Source organism: Podarcis raffonei, chromosome 14 (genome assembly GCF_027172205.1).
Source record: "Podarcis raffonei isolate rPodRaf1 chromosome 14, rPodRaf1.pri, whole genome shotgun sequence".
NCBI lineage: Eukaryota > Metazoa > Chordata > Lepidosauria > Squamata > Lacertidae > Podarcis > Podarcis raffonei.
The window spans coordinates 43,293,738-43,311,681 of record NC_070615.1 but is presented as its reverse complement, the minus strand read 5'-3'; the positions used below and the strand labels follow the sequence as shown (position 1 = coordinate 43,311,681).

At 40.8% G+C, this 17,944-nt stretch overlaps 1 protein-coding gene across 2 annotated transcripts; it reads left to right on the top strand.

Moving 5' to 3' along the window:
- The first annotated feature begins 168 nt into the window (after positions 1 to 168).
- On the top strand, positions 169 to 16,397 carry LOC128402187 (transmembrane protein 180-like). Of its 2 annotated transcripts, none has more exons than XM_053366175.1 (7): positions 169 to 269; positions 4,372 to 4,550; positions 8,056 to 8,787; positions 10,184 to 10,338; positions 11,408 to 11,491; positions 12,079 to 12,222; positions 15,191 to 16,397. In XM_053366175.1, the coding sequence occupies exons 2-7, from the start codon at positions 4,398 to 4,400 to the stop codon at positions 15,312 to 15,314; spliced, it is 1,392 nt and encodes a 463-aa protein (XP_053222150.1). In that variant the 5' UTR covers positions 169 to 269; positions 4,372 to 4,397; the 3' UTR covers positions 15,315 to 16,397. The 2 variants fall into 2 exon arrangements, with proteins under 2 accessions (XP_053222150.1, XP_053222152.1); XM_053366177.1 differs by lacking the exon at positions 169 to 269 and adding an exon at positions 328 to 446.
- The last annotated feature ends 1,547 nt before the right edge of the window (positions 16,398 to 17,944 follow it).

The following is a 17,944-nucleotide window of genomic DNA, read 5'->3' as shown; positions in this document are numbered from 1 at the left end:
GGGGGGGGGAGGAAGGACGCCGAACAAGGAGACGGGCTGCTGTAGCAGAGCAACGTGGCAAGAGGCTGGGGCGGTAGCGATTCAAAACACGAAGTCAGCCGGAGCCCACCCTGAGAAGAGCCAATGGCGGGCCGGCGTCCGCGGCTCCTCTGGCTTATCGCGTGCGGCCCGCTCCCGGTTTGGCCAATGGGGTGGAAAGGGAGGGGCCAGGCTCGAAGGCGAAGACCCGCCCTCCGAGTATTTCTGAGCGGCCCAAGCGCGAAGGCTTGGTTAGTATACGCGGGTCGGAGGGTTGGGTTGGGATGGTTGCTACGAGGCGCGCGCGAAGCGGGTTGCTAGGGAGGACGGGCAGGCGGGGGCCGCGCGCGGTGGGCTTGAGGGGGGGCCATGCTGTGCACCCTTACCTGCGAGTAAACCGCATGCACCACAGTGGGGCTTACCGTCGGGTAAGGGTTTCGCGTGGTTTTCAGAGCTGTGGGGGAAATGGACGCCTTTGGTCGGGCTCCGGAGTAGGGCTCTTATTATCAAATACCGCTGAGGAGGAAATAAACCTTGCAACCCCACCCCCTCAAAACCCCAACAACCTCGTCACATATTATATTTTTGGAGAGGACTTAACTAAAATTGCATTATAAAATCTTTCAGGATGATATGTGGTGTCCTCCTGTACCTGTTTAGTCAGAAATAAGTCCCAGTAGGGCTTTACTCCCTCGTAAATTAAGATTTAAATAAATACATTTAGGGCCTAGTCGTCACAAGGTGGCTCACACAACAAAATTCTCAAAGCCTGTTAACAAAACAGCAGCTTAAGAACAAGGCCAGAGGAGCTCTGTTTAAAAATGTTCATAGAGCTTTTAAAGCAACTCGGCACTGGAGCTTCAGAAATGGAAGAAAAACAAGAGTGTTGTATTTTCAGAAACAAACCGCCTTATTATAGAAATACAAAATAGATTGCTTCTGTTGAAGTAGCTGGATAATGCTGTTTTGAATTGTGGGTGCCTGGTTCTCCTAAATTCCTGAGTTTGATAGGTGTTAGAACTTAATGTTTGGAGTGTTAAAAAGGCTGACAGACACTGGAGTTAGCAATATTAAAATACAGGCCAAACCAGCTTCCAGGTCGGGAAACCACCGGGGATATTAGCTAAAGACAAAGGAAAGGCAACGGCCATTAGAAATGTAAGAGACATGAGACTCTGGGCCAGCCAGCAAACAGGCAGAGCCCCACCCAGAACTCCAAGATAGCTGAGACAAAATAGTTACAGTCTGTAAAGTGTGGCAAGATGGAGAAAGGGCGAGCCTTGGCTCGTGTCTTTTTTAATCCTAGACTGTTGTGGCTATGGGAGAGGCAATAATCTCTTGGAGTGTAATGCTGGGAGCCCTCCATTGCAGGCTCAGGTTGTATATATGTATAAATAAACAAACCATATATCATAAAGACACCACAGTCCCTGCTTTTCCTCATTTCCAGACCCTGGAACCCTTGGGATCTCGCACAGCTTGGAGATTGGGGCGGTGTGTAACGATACAATTACTGTAATTGCTTCTTGAAATGGACTGTCAGGTCCCACTTGTAGATCACAAATAGATTTTAAGTTACAGAAAGTAAAGGGTTGGCATAGTGAACAGTTCTCCAAATGGAGAAAATGGAAAACTATAGAGTTAGGAGTGAGCAGTGAAGCGACTACGTTTGCTGATAAGGTGTTTGGGGTCTTCCCACAGGCGTCTGGTGGGCCACTGTGAGAAACAGGATCCTGGACTAGATGGGCCATTGGCCTGACGCAGCAGTTCTTGTGTTCACTGCTGCTACAATAAATGTTAAGTTTTAAGGTACTGCGAGAGTCATAAAACAACTGTCCCTTTTGTTAGAGACAGCTTGTGAATCTGAGTATATTAAAGGAGGAGGAGAGAAGGGCCTCCTGTATCTTTGATAATTGAGTAGAACAGGGAATCACAGCAGCACAAGCTGCACCTGTCAAGCTTTCCTCTTGTATGCAGCTATTAATGGGCAACCTTTGTACCTTCAGGTGTTGTTTGATTACAGTTCCCATAATTCCTGACCATTGGCTGTGCTGGTTGGGATTGATGGAGGAGCTGGAGTCCCAACAGTTTCTGAAGGGCCGCAGCTCCCGCCGCCCCTGTATTTAAAGGTTATTATGAAAGGTTTTCATTCTGAGAGGGGGCAGCCACGCCTCCTTACAGCAGAAACAGCAACAAAAAAATTGGCATTTCAAAAGCTTGGAAATGTGTTTGAATCATAAGCTTTTACTGGATTAGAGGTCACCTTCAAATAATTCCATTCTTCTGTTTTTATATTTAAATTGCTTTTTCCTGATGAAATTATTTGAACTATTCAGGACTTTTCTGCCGTATGTAAATAGCTTTAAGTAGAGTTCCTTCATCTTTCCAGTGACATTGGAGGCTTCTGCTATTCATACTTTTAATACAAGCCCTTGTTTTATACAATACATACTGTGGCATCACCAACAGACAGAGTTTGAGCATAATGGAGGTTACAGAGAAAACCTGACTAGTGCTCACTGTTCCTTGTGTTGATTATAATGCCATTCATGCTTACCTCAGGCATCTGTTTAAATGGAGGAATCGATTTACTTTAATCAATGTCATTATATGTCTACTTCATCTGTTGGAGCTAAATATTGATAAAGGTCACCTTTGCCATCTGATTAACAGTTTTTAGATTGCTGTTTCACCATTCTGTTCAAGCATTTCTAACAATTTGTTTTATGGTTCAGGTGGATTCAGTATCCCAGTTTTTGTTACAGTATCCTAAAAATATATATATTCTTACTCCATCTTCTCCCCCACCCACTGACCCAGATAGGTGGTGTGAGAGAGAGGGAGAGGTGTTCCCCTTTTAGTTTCACCTTCCATGATTTTTTTTTTTACTGGGAGACATTACTGAAGAAACTACCACCAGAAAGCATTTAACTACATAGATATGGGATAGAAGGGTTTGATCCTGTTCTTGTCAATTGTAAAGTGGAAGCTGTGAGGGCAAAATATTTATTACAATGTGAGACAAGGATAAATAGATGAGAAAATGTTGCCCTCTTGTGGATCATGCGAAGCCACTAATCGTACAGTATTCATTGTCACTCCGACAATATTCATCTTGATCCATGGAAGGCATTTTGCATTTATGGATATTAACTAGCAAAAATAAAAATAGGGTTTTTTTTTACTAGATTTGGAGTGTTCATCTTTGTAACTTTCAAAATATTGAAATTCTGGCAACTGCAAAAAACCAAATAAATGTAAAGCTTAAGATTTAAAAAATACTATGTATATATTCCATCACTTTAATTTTGCCTTGTACCTTCCTTCTGCTCACTCCTTGTGTGCAGGCTTATACATATCCATCTCATGACAGAATTATTCCTAAAGGGCATTTCTTATTTTTTACAAAATTGTGGTTAATAGACTCAAAATATGAATCATATCTAACAGTGACTTCCCTCTTAAAGCTGCATTGGAAATGTGGTAATGCTCACAGTTGAATTTGCAAATAAAAATTGAAAACCCTCTTCCATACAGCAGCAGATCACACAAAAGTGTTTCAGTTTATTAGGTACAACTATTCAGCAGCGGAACTGGGATAGACTCTCCACAAGTTGTTTGACTACTCCCAATTGCTTTAGCTGGCTGGACCATGGTCAATGATAATGAGAGTTGCTCTCTAACATCTGGAGGTCTTTGGGTCCTCTATCCCTGAAGCATAGCCATTTGTCTGTGACGCTGTAGTTAAACTGAACAAAAGAGCCCTGCTGGATCCGACCAAAGGCCCATTTAGTCCAGCATCTTGTTCTCACAGTGGCCAACCAAATGTCTCTGGGAAGCTTCCAAAGAGGACTTGAATACAGCAGTACTCTCTCCACTTGGGATTCCCAGCACTAGTATTTACACAGAGACAATGGAGGTAGCACATAGCCTGTAGTTACCCAGAGGCTTATCTGCTATGGATTTGTCTAATTTCCTTTTCAAGTCATTTAAGATGAGCAGCGGGCTTGAGGTATATGATCTGCAAGCTGATTTCCAACTCTAAAATTCTGTTGTTCTATGTAAATGCTTTAGATAATCTGCAATTTGCCTTTCTGTTTCCTATAATAAAGTGTCCAGTCATGTGCCATATACTGGTACTGTAGTGTTACTTCCAGTATTGTGATTTCGTTGTTTGCTGTTTTCCTCCTCACAGTCCTACAAACATTGCACAGATAGGCAAATGCCACAAAATTATCCAACTTTTAATTGGAATGAAACTACAAAAATCTATACAGTATCTGAAGGCATAAACTCTCCATTGGAACTGTAACAGCCTGTAACTGTTTTATCATATTATTATTTACCTCCTAGGGGAAGAAAAAAACCACCGTGGAAAAATGAAGTTTTTTTCAAGAATTCATCCAAATGCCCTGGCATACTCAATGACAACTTTAGGTGCTGGGATGATGAACAGCATCTTTAATTTTTATTATGTTAAACTCTTTTTAAACAAATACAAGATATCTGAATCAGCATTCCATCAAGCACAGGTACAGTCAATGTCAACATTAGTTTTTCTGTTGTTTTTGGGTGTTTCCCAGGTCATTATTTTGAATACAGAATTAGCAGTATCTTTTATTTAATGTAAGCAATTTCTATACTGCTTTTCAAGTCCTCCCAAGGCAGCATAAAGTAAAAAAGTCACAGCAAAACAATGAAACCACTAATAATTACCAGCGCAATTGAAATGAATACGTTACTTTAATCAATAAAAACAAACCAGCAGCAGATTAAACCATATAAAACACCACTGTCTGCTCCCTCAATGCCAGCTCAGGATACTAGCTATCCTAATTTGACTAAATGAAAAGCTGGTTGGAAAATAAAAGTTTTATGGCTTTCCTAAAAGAAATCAAGGACACTACTGTAATTCATTACTGTTTGTATGGTTTATGTGTTAGTTTGTGTTATGTATTCAGTGGTGTGGGCCTCAGAGGTGGCCTCGTCAGCCGAGAATTGTTGATATGCCTTGTTGAGGGTGCACTTAAGGGGAATGACAATTGGGGTCTCCCATCAAGTGTGCAGAACTGGCTCAAGGAGCCCTTGTTGGATGAGGTGATCCAGCTCTGCATCCATCTTGGGCTTCAGGGCGAATGGCACACGCCAAGCCTTCATGCGGATTGGTACTACAGCCGGGTTGAGTCTCAGTGCAACTGGTGGATCCTGAAATGTTCTGTGATTGGATATCATGTATTGAATCAGAACACGGGGGCTCAAAATCCTTAGTCCAAAACTCCAGCTCAGACAAACACAGATCACTGAATACATAACACCTTGTACATATGTTTATGATTAAAAAAATATAAAAATATATAAACGATTACCGACATTGCCTTGCGACATATGAGGAATGTGGTTAATAAATTATAAATTTTAGTTGGAATTTTATTTAATGCTGCTGTTTTAGGTACCGTATTTTTTGCTCTATAAAACTCACTTTTTCCCTCCTAAAAAGTAAGGGGAAATGTGTGTGCGTCTTACGGAGCGAATGCAGGCTGTGCAGCTATCCCAGAAACCAGAACAGCAAGAGGGATCGCTGCTTTCACTGCACAGTGATCCCTCTTGCTGTTCTGGCTTCTGGGATTCAGAATATTTTTTTCTTGTTTTCTTCCTCCAAAAACTAGGTGCATCTTATGGTCTGGTGTGTGTCTTATAGAGCAAAAAATACGGTAATTGTATTTTTATATAGTTATATATGTACCTTTGAAAGATACATACAAATGTTTTCATTGTACAGTGGTACCTCGGGTTAAGTACTTAATTCGTTCCGGAGGTCTGTTCTTAACCTGAAACTGTTCTTAACCTGAAGCACCACTTTAGCTAATGGGGCCTCCTGCTGCTGCCACACTGCCAGAACACAATTTCTGTTCTCATCCTGAAGCAAAGTTCTTAACCTGAGGTAATATTTCTGGGTTAGCAGAGTCTGTAACCTGAAGCGTATGTAACCCGAGGTACCACTGTATTTCCTTGTGTACCACTGGTACATTTTTCAGTGGGTTTTCCAGGGTCAAGAAAACACCCATCAACATATGCTTTTAACTTGTAATTTTGTTGGTCCACTCTTATGCCCCTTATTTTGTCATTATTCCTTATATTTTGTGCGAATACCTTCAAAATCAAAATAAACAATAATGGAGACAACAGGAATCCTTGTATGCTTCCTTTAATAACCCTACACACCCATCAGTTGTTGTATTATTTACAATAATATTTGCACATTGTTCAGTATATATTGCTTCTATGGCCTTTAGGAAGGTTTCCCCCAGGTCCACTTCCCTCAAAACGCTTTTCATAAATAGCCAAGTCATGTTGTCAAACGCTTTCTCCGTATCTAAGAATATCAACGCTGCCTGTTTTTCGTTTTGTACTTCTAAGTATTCTATTAAGTTAATTATATTTCTAACATTGTCTTTTAACCGTCTGCCAGGAAGAAAGACTCCTTGGTCCTCATGTATTAGATCGCTCATAATTTTTTTAAGCCTGTTGGCCGGTATTGCTGCAAACATTGTATAATCACAGTTTAGCAATGAAATCAGGCGAAATTTTGTCATGTTTAGGTATCAAGGTGATATAGCCCCCTTTCCAAGTTTCTGGTACTTTTCCTATTTCCAGTACTTTATTCATAATGTATTTCAATGTAAATTAGGGATATGGGAGAGGGCCTTCTTGGTGGCTTCTCCCAGACTTTAAAACTCCCTCCCTAGAGAAGTTAGACTGGCTCTCTCCTTGTTCTTCTGTCAACAGGTGAAGACTTTCCTGTTCCAACATGTTTTTGCGAACTGACTGCTTTTAATGAAAGGGCTGGTGCTATGCTGTTTTTATTGTACTTAATTGTACAGTGGGTGCATGGGGATGTCTCTCTGTGCAGCATTTGAAACTCCCATTATTCCAGGCATGTTTTGCAACGGAATTTCATTAATGTGAGCAGTTTCTGAGCTCTAGGCACAGTACTGTGCCCAAGAGTTCAGATTAAAACTACCACTGCTGGAAGGAAAGGAGGACCTTTATTCTGCCTTCCAACTTCCAGCCACTCTGAAGACTGCGGAAGGGACTCTCTCATAAGACTATAAGGGGGGTGGGCAGGGGAAATGCGGCTCCCCCCCCAGTCTTAAGATGAGGACTAGACCATGTGAAAAATGAATTTAAGATTTTAGCTGCAGTTCATTCATTTTCAGCTTTGTATTCTTGTTACTAAATAATTTGTCTAGACACTCCATTGCAGTTCCCATAACCTAGGTTTAAGGTGCCATTCAGCGCCTAGCTTTCATATCTTAGTTTCTAACACTGTCTGTGTCTGTATAGGTGTATTGATAGTTGTTTTTCTATGTTTTTAGTTCTTATTTTTATCTATAAGCCACCTTGAGTCCATGTCAAGGAAAAAGGTGGGGTATAAATAAATATATTATTATTATTATTATTATTATTATTATTATTATTATTAGTGTTTAGAATCAGTGTTTTTAATTATAGGTGCAAATGCAGCAAACAGGATGGTACACACCCACACCCACAGCTTAATTTTTGTGGAAGTTCTCCTTGGCAGCTGCCATCAGCACAGACACTAGAAAATTATTTTCTTAGGCATCCCTAAGCCCCAGTTTCCCATCTCTACTCAACTCAAGAATAAAGCTCATTGGGTGATCTTGGACTGGCCGTTATCTCTTAACCTAAGTTAGGCTTGTAGTAAAGGCAAAAGGAGTGAGGGATATCCAAGCTTCTTGGATGAAGGTTAAGAGACAAATAGAATGAGTGCAACATTTTCTCCTGAGTTTTAAATTGCCCCCGTTCCAATCACGTTTCCTTTTCTTTACGTTACTAGTGTCGATTTGTCATTCATTTACTGATTTTAAACATTTTCCATTTTATAATCCATGTTATATTTTTATTGATACGATATGTTTTCAGTTGTACAAGCTGCTATGTGATTTCTGCTGAGCCATGAAAAGTGGTGCAAATAAATAAACTGGTGTGCTTTTTTATTATTATTTTACTCAGGTTGTTTTTATGATCTGGAATGCCATTAACGACCCTCTCTTTGGCTATATTCAAGACAACTCCAAAGTGCCATGCTGCTCCAGGCGTCAGTTTTCCATTTTGTATGGAGCTCCCTTGTATGCTTTGGCCTTTCTTCTTCCTTGGTTTCCTTGGAAACAATATGAAGAAGGTGACTGGCTTAGCGGACTTCATCTTATCGTTGCTTTGTGCGCTTTCGATGGCCTGCTTACGTTCGTCTTGCTAGCACAGTGTGCCCTCTTTGCAGAAATTTCAACTAGACATGAAAATAGGCTCCAGCTTATTAAGTATAATCAAGTGGCAAGCTTGGTTGGCTCCACCAGCATCCTTTTCTGTGGCTTAATTTCAGATAACATGGAGAACTTCACCTATTTTCAAGCATTTGCTGTTCTGGTAGGAGCAGTTGCCACTGCTTGCATGTGCTACACTGGAATGTATAGCACCACTCAGTATGAACAAAAAGAAACTCTAATGGAGGAATTTGAGGAAAATGCTGAGAGCTCTCTCTCTTGGTCCTCTGTGATTTTGTTGACAAAACAGATCATGACTCAGAAAAACTTTTTGCTTTTTGTGACCATGAACTTCTTTCAAGTCTTCCACTTGGCCTTCTGCAACAATTTCATGATGATCTTTGCAGATAACCTCATCCCTAAGGACGTTCTATCATCATCTATCAGAAGTATCATGTATGGGGCAGGTTTTATTTGTCCTCAGGTAGGCAGAGAAACCTTTTGTTCTTTTCTCTTAAGACGAAAATATGCTGGTTCTCAGCAGATTTATTTGCTTACACTGATTGCCAAGAATAATTATGCATTAGCTTGCAGAAAACCTTTATACTGCAAAACTAACCTTTGGTGCTACTGATTTCTCCCAAAGGAATTCAACTGATGCACATACGGTTTGACTAAAGGGGAAGCTGGCTCTTCAGTATGTGTGTGTTTACTTTTTGGTACTTTTGTAAAAAAAAAAAAAAAAGTTGGTAAAAACCTATAAGAACAATTATGGGATTAAGAATTGTGAGGGATCACATTTTCTGAAAGCCAGGTAAATCTATGGTGTTGAACCTGGAGCAGTAGTTCTCAAATGATAAGGCTGGCCTCTCGAGGGCAGGGGAATTTAATAACAAATGGCCTCTTTACTATTCAGGTTAGAGGGCAACATTTTACTTACTGATTTCCTTTCATTTTTTCCTATTCATTAGTACTGTTTTTTCCTCTGTTCTTCTCTTCCACATTTCCCCCTCACTAAATTCGGAGATTCCCTATACAGTCATACGTCGGGTTAAAGTAGTTTCGGGTTAAATATTTTCAGATTGCGTCCCACAGCGACCTGGAAGTAACGGAATGGGTTACTTCCGGGTTTTGCCACTCGCGCAGACGCTCAAAATGATGTCATGCGCAGAAGCGGTGAATCGTGATCCACAGACGGGGGTTGCGTTCTGCTCAGGATGTGAACAGGGCTCCGGAACGGATCCTGTTCACATCCAGAGGTACCACTGTACTTTGAAAATGTGAATAGGAGAGCTGCATCTATTTCGTAGGGAAGGGAGGATAAAGTGTGGGACAGCAGTAGTTGGAGGAGAACACCACATGGATGAGGAGGAATTAAGAGACTCAAGGGGTTCATGAGCCACATTAAGCTGAGGCGCATAGATGGGCCCTTAGCATGTTACACTGGATATACGAATAAGCTGTTTAGCTAGCACAATAGCTATGTATTTGCAAGTGACATTTTGATGTGGGTTTATAATTCTTAAAATCCAGACAATGCAACACAGTATATATATGGCTCGATCTAAAATGCCACTTTATTGCTATTTTCAGAATGCAAATAGAACAACAAGAAAGGAACAGCATCAGCTTCCATTAACAATTTAAAAATCCACCAGTCCTTTGGACAGTCATTTGTCCAAATAGATATCCAAACGAGATATCTAGACATAAGGCATATTTTCAAATGTTGGTGATGTAATGCTGATGTTGCCTTTTTGAAGGATTGGATGGTCAGGGTATCCTGTGGTGCTTTCATTCTGGTTAGAAATAATTTACCGTATCTTTGGCAGGGTTTTAGTACTGTATTAATGTAGCTTAATATTTCTGTTATATTTCAGTGCCTTGTGCTAATCAGTCAAGCTTTGTTGAAGAAATTTGGTTACTATAAGGTGGTCTTATTTTCCTTCTACTTGGAAGCAATAGCTGCCGCTATCATGCTTATTGTAGGTCCAGAACACTACTACATATTGGCTATTTATCTTACGGCAAACATGTAAGTAACTTTAGTTTTAAGAGCATGGCAATTTTGACCAGGATTCAGAGAGATCTACTTCATGTATGGCCCAGGGGTGGGGGGTAGAGGAGAGAGGGGAAAGCAAGATGCCCCTCAGTAGGATCTCCATGTATTATGGATGGAATCATATTATGGATGGAATCAAGGGTTAGGGTTAGGGTTAGGCTTAGGCTTGCTCACATCTGTGCTGTTCTGGGCCCAGGAAAAGCCTTTTGATTCTCCCTTTCTTCCCCTACACACCAACCATGTCAGCCCTAGGACCTAGCACCACTGTTTTAATTCCCCCACTATTCTATCATAGCATTGTGGAGTTATAAAATGGTCGTGCCTGAGCACTGGGGGAGGTAAAAACGTATTAAAGGAGCCAAGGTCCTCAAGTAGTGTGGGTCATGGAGGCACCAACACTAGGTCTCATTGCAGAAGTCCTCTTACGTTGGGTGCATGTGGGGGGTTTCATTCCTAGCCCCAATGTGCGTTGGTGGAGCATGCATAACTCCAAAAATGGTCACTGTCTGTACAAGCAGTAATGTCATTAATCAGGAAAATGACTGGTAGTTCTTTGGGGATTCTTTAAGGCAGATGGGGTCACAGATGATTTGGAACTGATTACATTTTTTATAAGTAATGGCAATTGTCCTAAAGTGGAGACTATTGGGAACCACTTATTCTAGTTTCTCAAATCTGGAATGTATTATTTTATTTACATATTTATTTAAATGATTTATATGCTGCTTAATTCTCCAAAAATCTCTTAGGTGTTATTAGAAAAATGAGACAAGTTAACAGTGAGATCTTTGGGAGGAAAGCCAAGATTAAGTTTTCAACAGAAGTGGACTTTAAGGATTCTAGAAATTAATGAATATTCTTCTGGGTCCTCATATCCTATTTTTAACTTTGCTGTTTTATTAATGTATTTATGTAGTAGTTCACTATACAAATATTTTATGGTACTAAAAATATCCAAATTTAACTTATTTGTTCAAGGCAATTCAAATCTAAGTCACTTCTTTCTTTCTTTCTTTCTTTCTTTCTTTCTTTCTTTCTTTAGGGTCATTGTTCAAGCTTCTTTCAGTCTGTTTAATTTGCCTTTGGCCGATATTGTTGATGCAGATTTAAAGAAACATAAACGGAGGTAAGCATGGTTTGTTTACTTTTTATGATATGCAAACTTTCATTGTAGATAATAAATGTTAAATTGTTTTTCAGTTATTATTGGAAAGTCTCAATTCAGCATGCTCATTACACTACATAGAATTATTGTTGATACATTCTATAACACTTTTCAGTGTATGGAGTGCTTTACACTCCCCCGCCCCAAATACCCAAACAATTTGTCAGTGACCTTGAGTTGAGCAGTTTGGAGCCTGATTTCCCCCAATTTATTAAATTATCCCTATAAATTGCATACAAAAATACATATATTAGGAGAAATTCACACTAAAATGTTGGTGGATTTTCATAAGGACTTTTAAACAAAAAAAAAGGTGCAGCTGAAGTATAGAAAATGGAGTTTAAGATTGGAAAAATGAGAAACTGAGGAAAGCTGAAGTTGACATATTCTTAGTATTACTATTGAAGAATTGAGTATAATCCTAATAGTGGTACATTCCAGCATATATAATGCTTGACTGTGTTTGACTATAACTTTCTGCTGAAGTATTCAATTTGCAATTTAAATAATCACTTGCAGTCTATTAAAATTACTGCTTAACATTTCAGATTACCACTTTCCTCCATGGTTTTTGGAACAAATGCCTTGTTTACAAAACCAGCTCAGTCTTTAGCCCCTATGCTTGTGGTTACCATACTAAATCAATTTGGTTATGCAAATCTGAATGGGAAGGTTGCTCATCTTGACCCAAGGTAAGTAAGAGACAATTAATTGCCATGGTGATATTTTATTCTGATGAACCCTTTGGTCTATTTGGCTATTACAGCTTTCTTCTTTTATTCTGACATTAAATTGTTAGGAATTTGTGTTCTGAAACATGTTATCTGGAAAGTTGCAATGGTTGAAGGTAATTTTTGTTTTACTATATTCACAAAGAATTTCTCTTAAGTGCATTGCAGTTTTCACTTGTGCTTCTTGAACATGAAAGTTTGCAAGTTTGTCCAGATAAAGCTAGTGACCTTTCCCATGCAATCAGTGTAGTCCAGGCATCCCCAACCTGCGGCTCTCCAGATGTTTTGGCCTACAACTCCCATGATCCCTAGCTAACAGGACCAGTGGTCAGGGATGATGGGAATTGTAGTCTGTACTTGGTTAGATCTTCATTTGAGTATAGCAACAGTGTTTCCTGTGTTTGCAGCAACGGGATGAATATACCTGACAGATCACATAGGTTCAGTTCGCATGACACGCAAAATTGTTCTTAAACCATGGTTTATTGAACAAACCACCCTTAAACTAAAGAACATTCTGCAGACTATCAAGGTAACTGGTTTGTGTTGTCATCCTCCATCCCGCCTAGTTCCAACCCACAACTGCCTCTCCTTCTGACACCCTTCAAGCCTTTGTGACAACTGCTGGCATTTCCTCACCATGTCTTTGTGCTGATTTTCTACAGCAGCCCTCAAGGAACCACTTTCCTCCCTTCCCCAGAAAAAAAAATGCCTCTATACCTTTGCAGCTTGTAAAAAACAATTTTGCAATTGCTGTTTTTATATTTACAACTGACAACCACTTTTTACTGTACATTTATGCTTTTAGATTAGTAATCAGAACCTGTGTTGGAGCCACCTTATTACTACTTCCCTCTCTCTCATAGGAGGTTTGAAAAACTTGCTTTTACTAATGCACACTTAAATATTTTCATTTGTGAGTTCTAGTGACTGTCAGGAACAGAAGCTCATTTTGAAGCCCCTCTCACTCAACACCTGCTCTGTTTCAAAACAGCATTTCATTCACACTCCCATAAACACAGTCCTTAATGTTTTTATTTCAGTGTGTTAAAATGCAAACCTTTCCATCTCCAAAACTTTAAGAATTAATATTTGCTGCCTGTGCTTTTCCTTGAAAAGTTGACAAGATTTATTGAAGGTAATGAATAGATGCTGACACAGTAACACATCCGGCCCCCCCCCCCCCCGGTAACCTAAGTCCTATTTATTTGTGTAACTTTCGATTTATTGTTATTTTTCTTTTTAAAAATCCAGATTATTATATTTTTATAAAAGCTGACCAAATTTATCATTCATTCATTTACCAAGCAATAACAGCTAATTATCCTGCAGTCGAAACATCTGCAAAGCAATAGTTTAAAGATGTTGCTTTTAAGTGTTCAACTCTCCAGTTCAGGCTGCTGCCATGAAGGGGGTACTGGGTAGAGTTGGGAAGGGAAGAGGATCCTGTTACCAAACAAAATGTGCAGCAGCAGCAGCTTCAGGAAATGCACCAGTGAGAGCTGAGAACTCAGGGCAGCTTGTCTAGTGTCTCTGATGCTTGGTGGGTGATGACAAAACAAATTATGCTTAAACTATAATTATGTGCACATGTTTTCAGGTAACACTAAGCCATAATTAAGGCAATAAGCCAACAAACAAACTATCTGAACAGACTATAGTTCAGACACTGCTGGGTTCAGATGTACAGCTAAGGCATGGTTTGTTAACTAAGGTTTATTTAAACCCTCGTTTAACATATACAGTGGTACCTCGGGTTACATACGCTTCAGGTTACAGACTCCGCTAACCAAGAAATAGTGCTTCAGGTTAAGAACTTTGCTTCAGGATGAGAACAGAAATGCTCCGGCGGCGCGGCGGCAGCAGGAGGCCCCATTAGCTAAAGTGGTGCTTCAGGTTAAGTACAGTTTCAGGTTAAGTACGGACCTCCGGAACGAATTGCCGTATTTTTTGCTCTATAACACGCACCCGACCATAACACGCACATAGTTTTTAGAGGAGGAAAACAAGAAAAAAAATATTCTAAACGAAACAGTGGATGTATGATTTTTGTGGTTCATGCTGTGGCCACAGACATGTGATCTGACGGTGAGTTTGGGGTAGCCCAATGCAAAAACCCTGAGGATCCATGTGGATCCATGCTTTGTAACCACGATTTTGCGGCCCCAGGCAACAGTGGGTACGTGATTTTTTTGGTGCAAGCTGTAGCCATGGACATGCTATGTGATCTGATGGTGAATTTGGGGTGACCCAATGCAAAAATCCTGAGGATCCATGTGGATCCATGTTTTGTAACCAGGCTCTCTGTCCCTCTCTTCTCCCCATTCAGCGGCTCTTCTCCTGCTTTGCTGTTTCAAAGCGAGCCACGGAGGAGGGAAGGAAGGGGAACCATGGATCCTCTGCTCACGACTGCAGCAGATCCCCCCACCATCCGTAGGCATTCGCTCCATAACACGCACAGACATTTCCCCTTACTTTCTAGGAGGAAAAAAGTGAGTGTTATGGAGCAAAAAATACTGTAAATACTTAACCTGAGGTACCACTGTAGTGCAAATTGGGTTATAGAGAAAGTAGTATCTTTTTCTCTTTTTTTGTAAACCGCTTTGCTGAAGTAGCCCTAAATATAGTTGCATCAGCCTTAGACGTCCAGAGACCTCCACAGAATACCATATAGCCTCTCTGAAATATTGTTAAAATGAACAAGACCGTTCACAACACGTGCTAGTTTTCAGGCCACTGAAAGTATTGGTATTCCACTTAATTTATGTATACAAATAGGGATAGATGATTTCCTAATTTGAATTAAGCATGATCTTGTTGAAGTGCTGGAACACAACTCTGATAAATATATACTGCAATGAGTTTTGTTTTGTAGTGATTGCTGAAAAAAACTGAACATTTTAAAAAAAACACCTTACTTCTCTTCCAGTTTGTTTCTAGGTCTCCACGATGCCATGTTCTACATGATCTGCCTGGTTCCTCTTTGCATTGCAGTTATACAGATTCTGACATGGACACCCTTTTCCATTCAGAATAGCCACCTTACACTTTGACATTGAATTGCAAATGTGTGGATCGGGAACCGTTCTATTTTACAGAGGTCAAATGAACATGAACATTGGACTTCCTTGATTCAGGGGGATCATCTGCAGCCTGAGCCAGTAAATTCTTTTCTGTTATATCTGTAAATCTTGTGTGTGCCTTATCATCATGCCATATCTCTTTCTAGTTCAACTGTACGCAAGTTAGATACCACATAGACTTACTGAGTAAACCAAAATGCCACTACCTCACTGGGTGCCTAAGAGATAAATGCATAATGGTGTGGTGTGATTCTGTGAACAATAAACGTGACACTCTTTTTAGAAGAACTAAGGGCCCATGATAAATCATAAGCTGAATTTGAGCACCCTCTCTCATAAAATGTGAAATGCTACCTCTTTGCTGCAAGCAAAACAAGGTCATTTCCCCCCATGGAATATTGGAAAATGTATGTTAGATTTCTCTCCCCCAAACTGGTATATGGTCTGCAAAACACAACATGCTTTCTCTACATGGGATACCTTAGCTTTGCAGGGGGTTGGAAAGAAGGGCAATGACAGCATTGGAGCACATTGGATAAATTTGTACGGACTGTTCAGCAAAGAAAGCTTGGGCAATATTTAGAGGGGGAGGCATGCATATCTGCAATGTGGAGAGAACGTGAACTGATGTTTATGTTTACATACTCATTACTACACGAGTAGTGCTGAAGATTGTCATTGGCAACGGAAAAGGGGGAGACAGAGGGGGAACAGTATAGTTGATGCAGCATAGTGGGAAACCCAATTAATCCACATGGTGGAGATGCAGGTGGCTGCCTGAAGTGGAGGGCAGAGAAGCTTGCACGGAAGCCTGTGGCTTGTGATGAGAAAACTTGATAATGAAAGAAAAAGTGTCTGGGCGTCTCCAAAGCATAATAAATGTGATTAAATCAAACTGCTGGGTTTATGGGACTGTGGGAAAAATAAATTTACTGGGTGGTAGGCTCGTAAGCTTTGGATTTCTTGGCTGCTTGATGCCATGCAAAGAGGGATAATCATATGTAAAACTGTACTATAGCCCTTGGAACTTGCATTAAAATATACTATTTGAAATTGTCTGTCACATTTCCTTTATTGTCAAGTAGCTAAATGCAGCATTTTGGATTTGCCCCTGTTAAAGCCTTTTCCATTTTTCATCTTTTGAAAAGATGGCGATTAAAGAGAAACTAATGCTACTTGATATGTTACAAAGTCCGAATTATGCCATATTAAATCCTACCATCCTGTTCTTTATCCAATAGATTATATATAGTAGCACTTTTATTTCTCATAAAGCAGTCTTTTATTTTATTAAGCCAATTCTTTATAGCTCAGTTCTTAATTCAACACTGGAGGAACAGACTTCTTAGCCTGTTTAAGGTGGGGCTTTTTGGCTCTTTCCCAGATTTGTTTTCTTGTAGAAAAGAGAATTGTTATCATTTTCTAGCCTATTTCTTACCCCATTCATTAGCTACGGTGACAGATAGTGCAGGGATCTCTAATTCTGCCTCTATACATTTAAAGTCTCCTCTAAGGCTGCAATCCTGATGTGGGTAGGTGGGAATCTGAAGGCAGTTTAACTGCCAAATCTAGTGCTGGAGGCAGCAGGCTGGAAGTGAGGAGGTAAGAATGCTGCCCCTGTTGCTGTGAATCTTCCCCAGCTCTACCTGGAGATGCCAAGGATTGAAACGGACCTTCCGCATGCAAAGTAGATGCTGTACCACTAAGCCAGGGGTAGGCAACCTAAGGCCCGTGGGCCGGATGCAGCCCAATCGCCTTCTCAATCTGGCCTGGGCTATTCGTGGGGCATAGGAATTGGTTCATTCCCCCCCCCAAAAAAATAGTTGGCCCACCACATGGTCTGAGGGACAGTGGACTGGCCCACGGCTGGAAAAGGTTCCTGACCCCTGCGCTAAGCAATGACCCTTCCCCAGCCATAATGAAGTGACTGAACATAATGCACTGCAGTTCACCTAACATCTTTTTGCTACTCTTCGGAAGCAGCTGTTTTATTTGAGCCAGGGTTCCCAAGATCTCGGTAGGAAGGCTGGGTCCTCTTAGGTGAAAAAATAATGGGTGAGGGAGCTCTCTTGAGCATGTACAGACCACACACTCCTACGGATTAGAAACAGCCCAGTTCTTCCCCTACACATTTGGAATTTGAGCAAACGGGGCTTGGAAATCAGTGAGTGTGGGAAAAGTGAGTAGAACAGGCAAAATTCATGGGAGGATGAAGGTCCCTCAATTGCCCACCATACCTAAATAGAACTGCAAAGGCCAGAGGAGAGCTACCACCTTCTCACAGAGGCCAGTTTGGCCACTGCGGGGAAAGGATGCTGGACTACATCGATTTTTTCAGCCTCCTCTTGTATTCTTGGTATATTCCTGTCACTCCTGCTTAGTAGACTCTGAAGACAATAGCAGACGGGCCACCACCTTCCTTGCCTGTTTTGTGGGATTCCCAGGGACGTGTGCTTGGCCACTGGGGGAAACGGGATGCCTAACGAAATGGTGCGCTGGTCCCGATCCGCGGCGCTACGTTCCTGCCTTCCTGGGTGCGAAATCTGGGCTTTTATTTACCCACCCCCACGACCCCCTTTAGTCCTCTGCACCCCTTATTC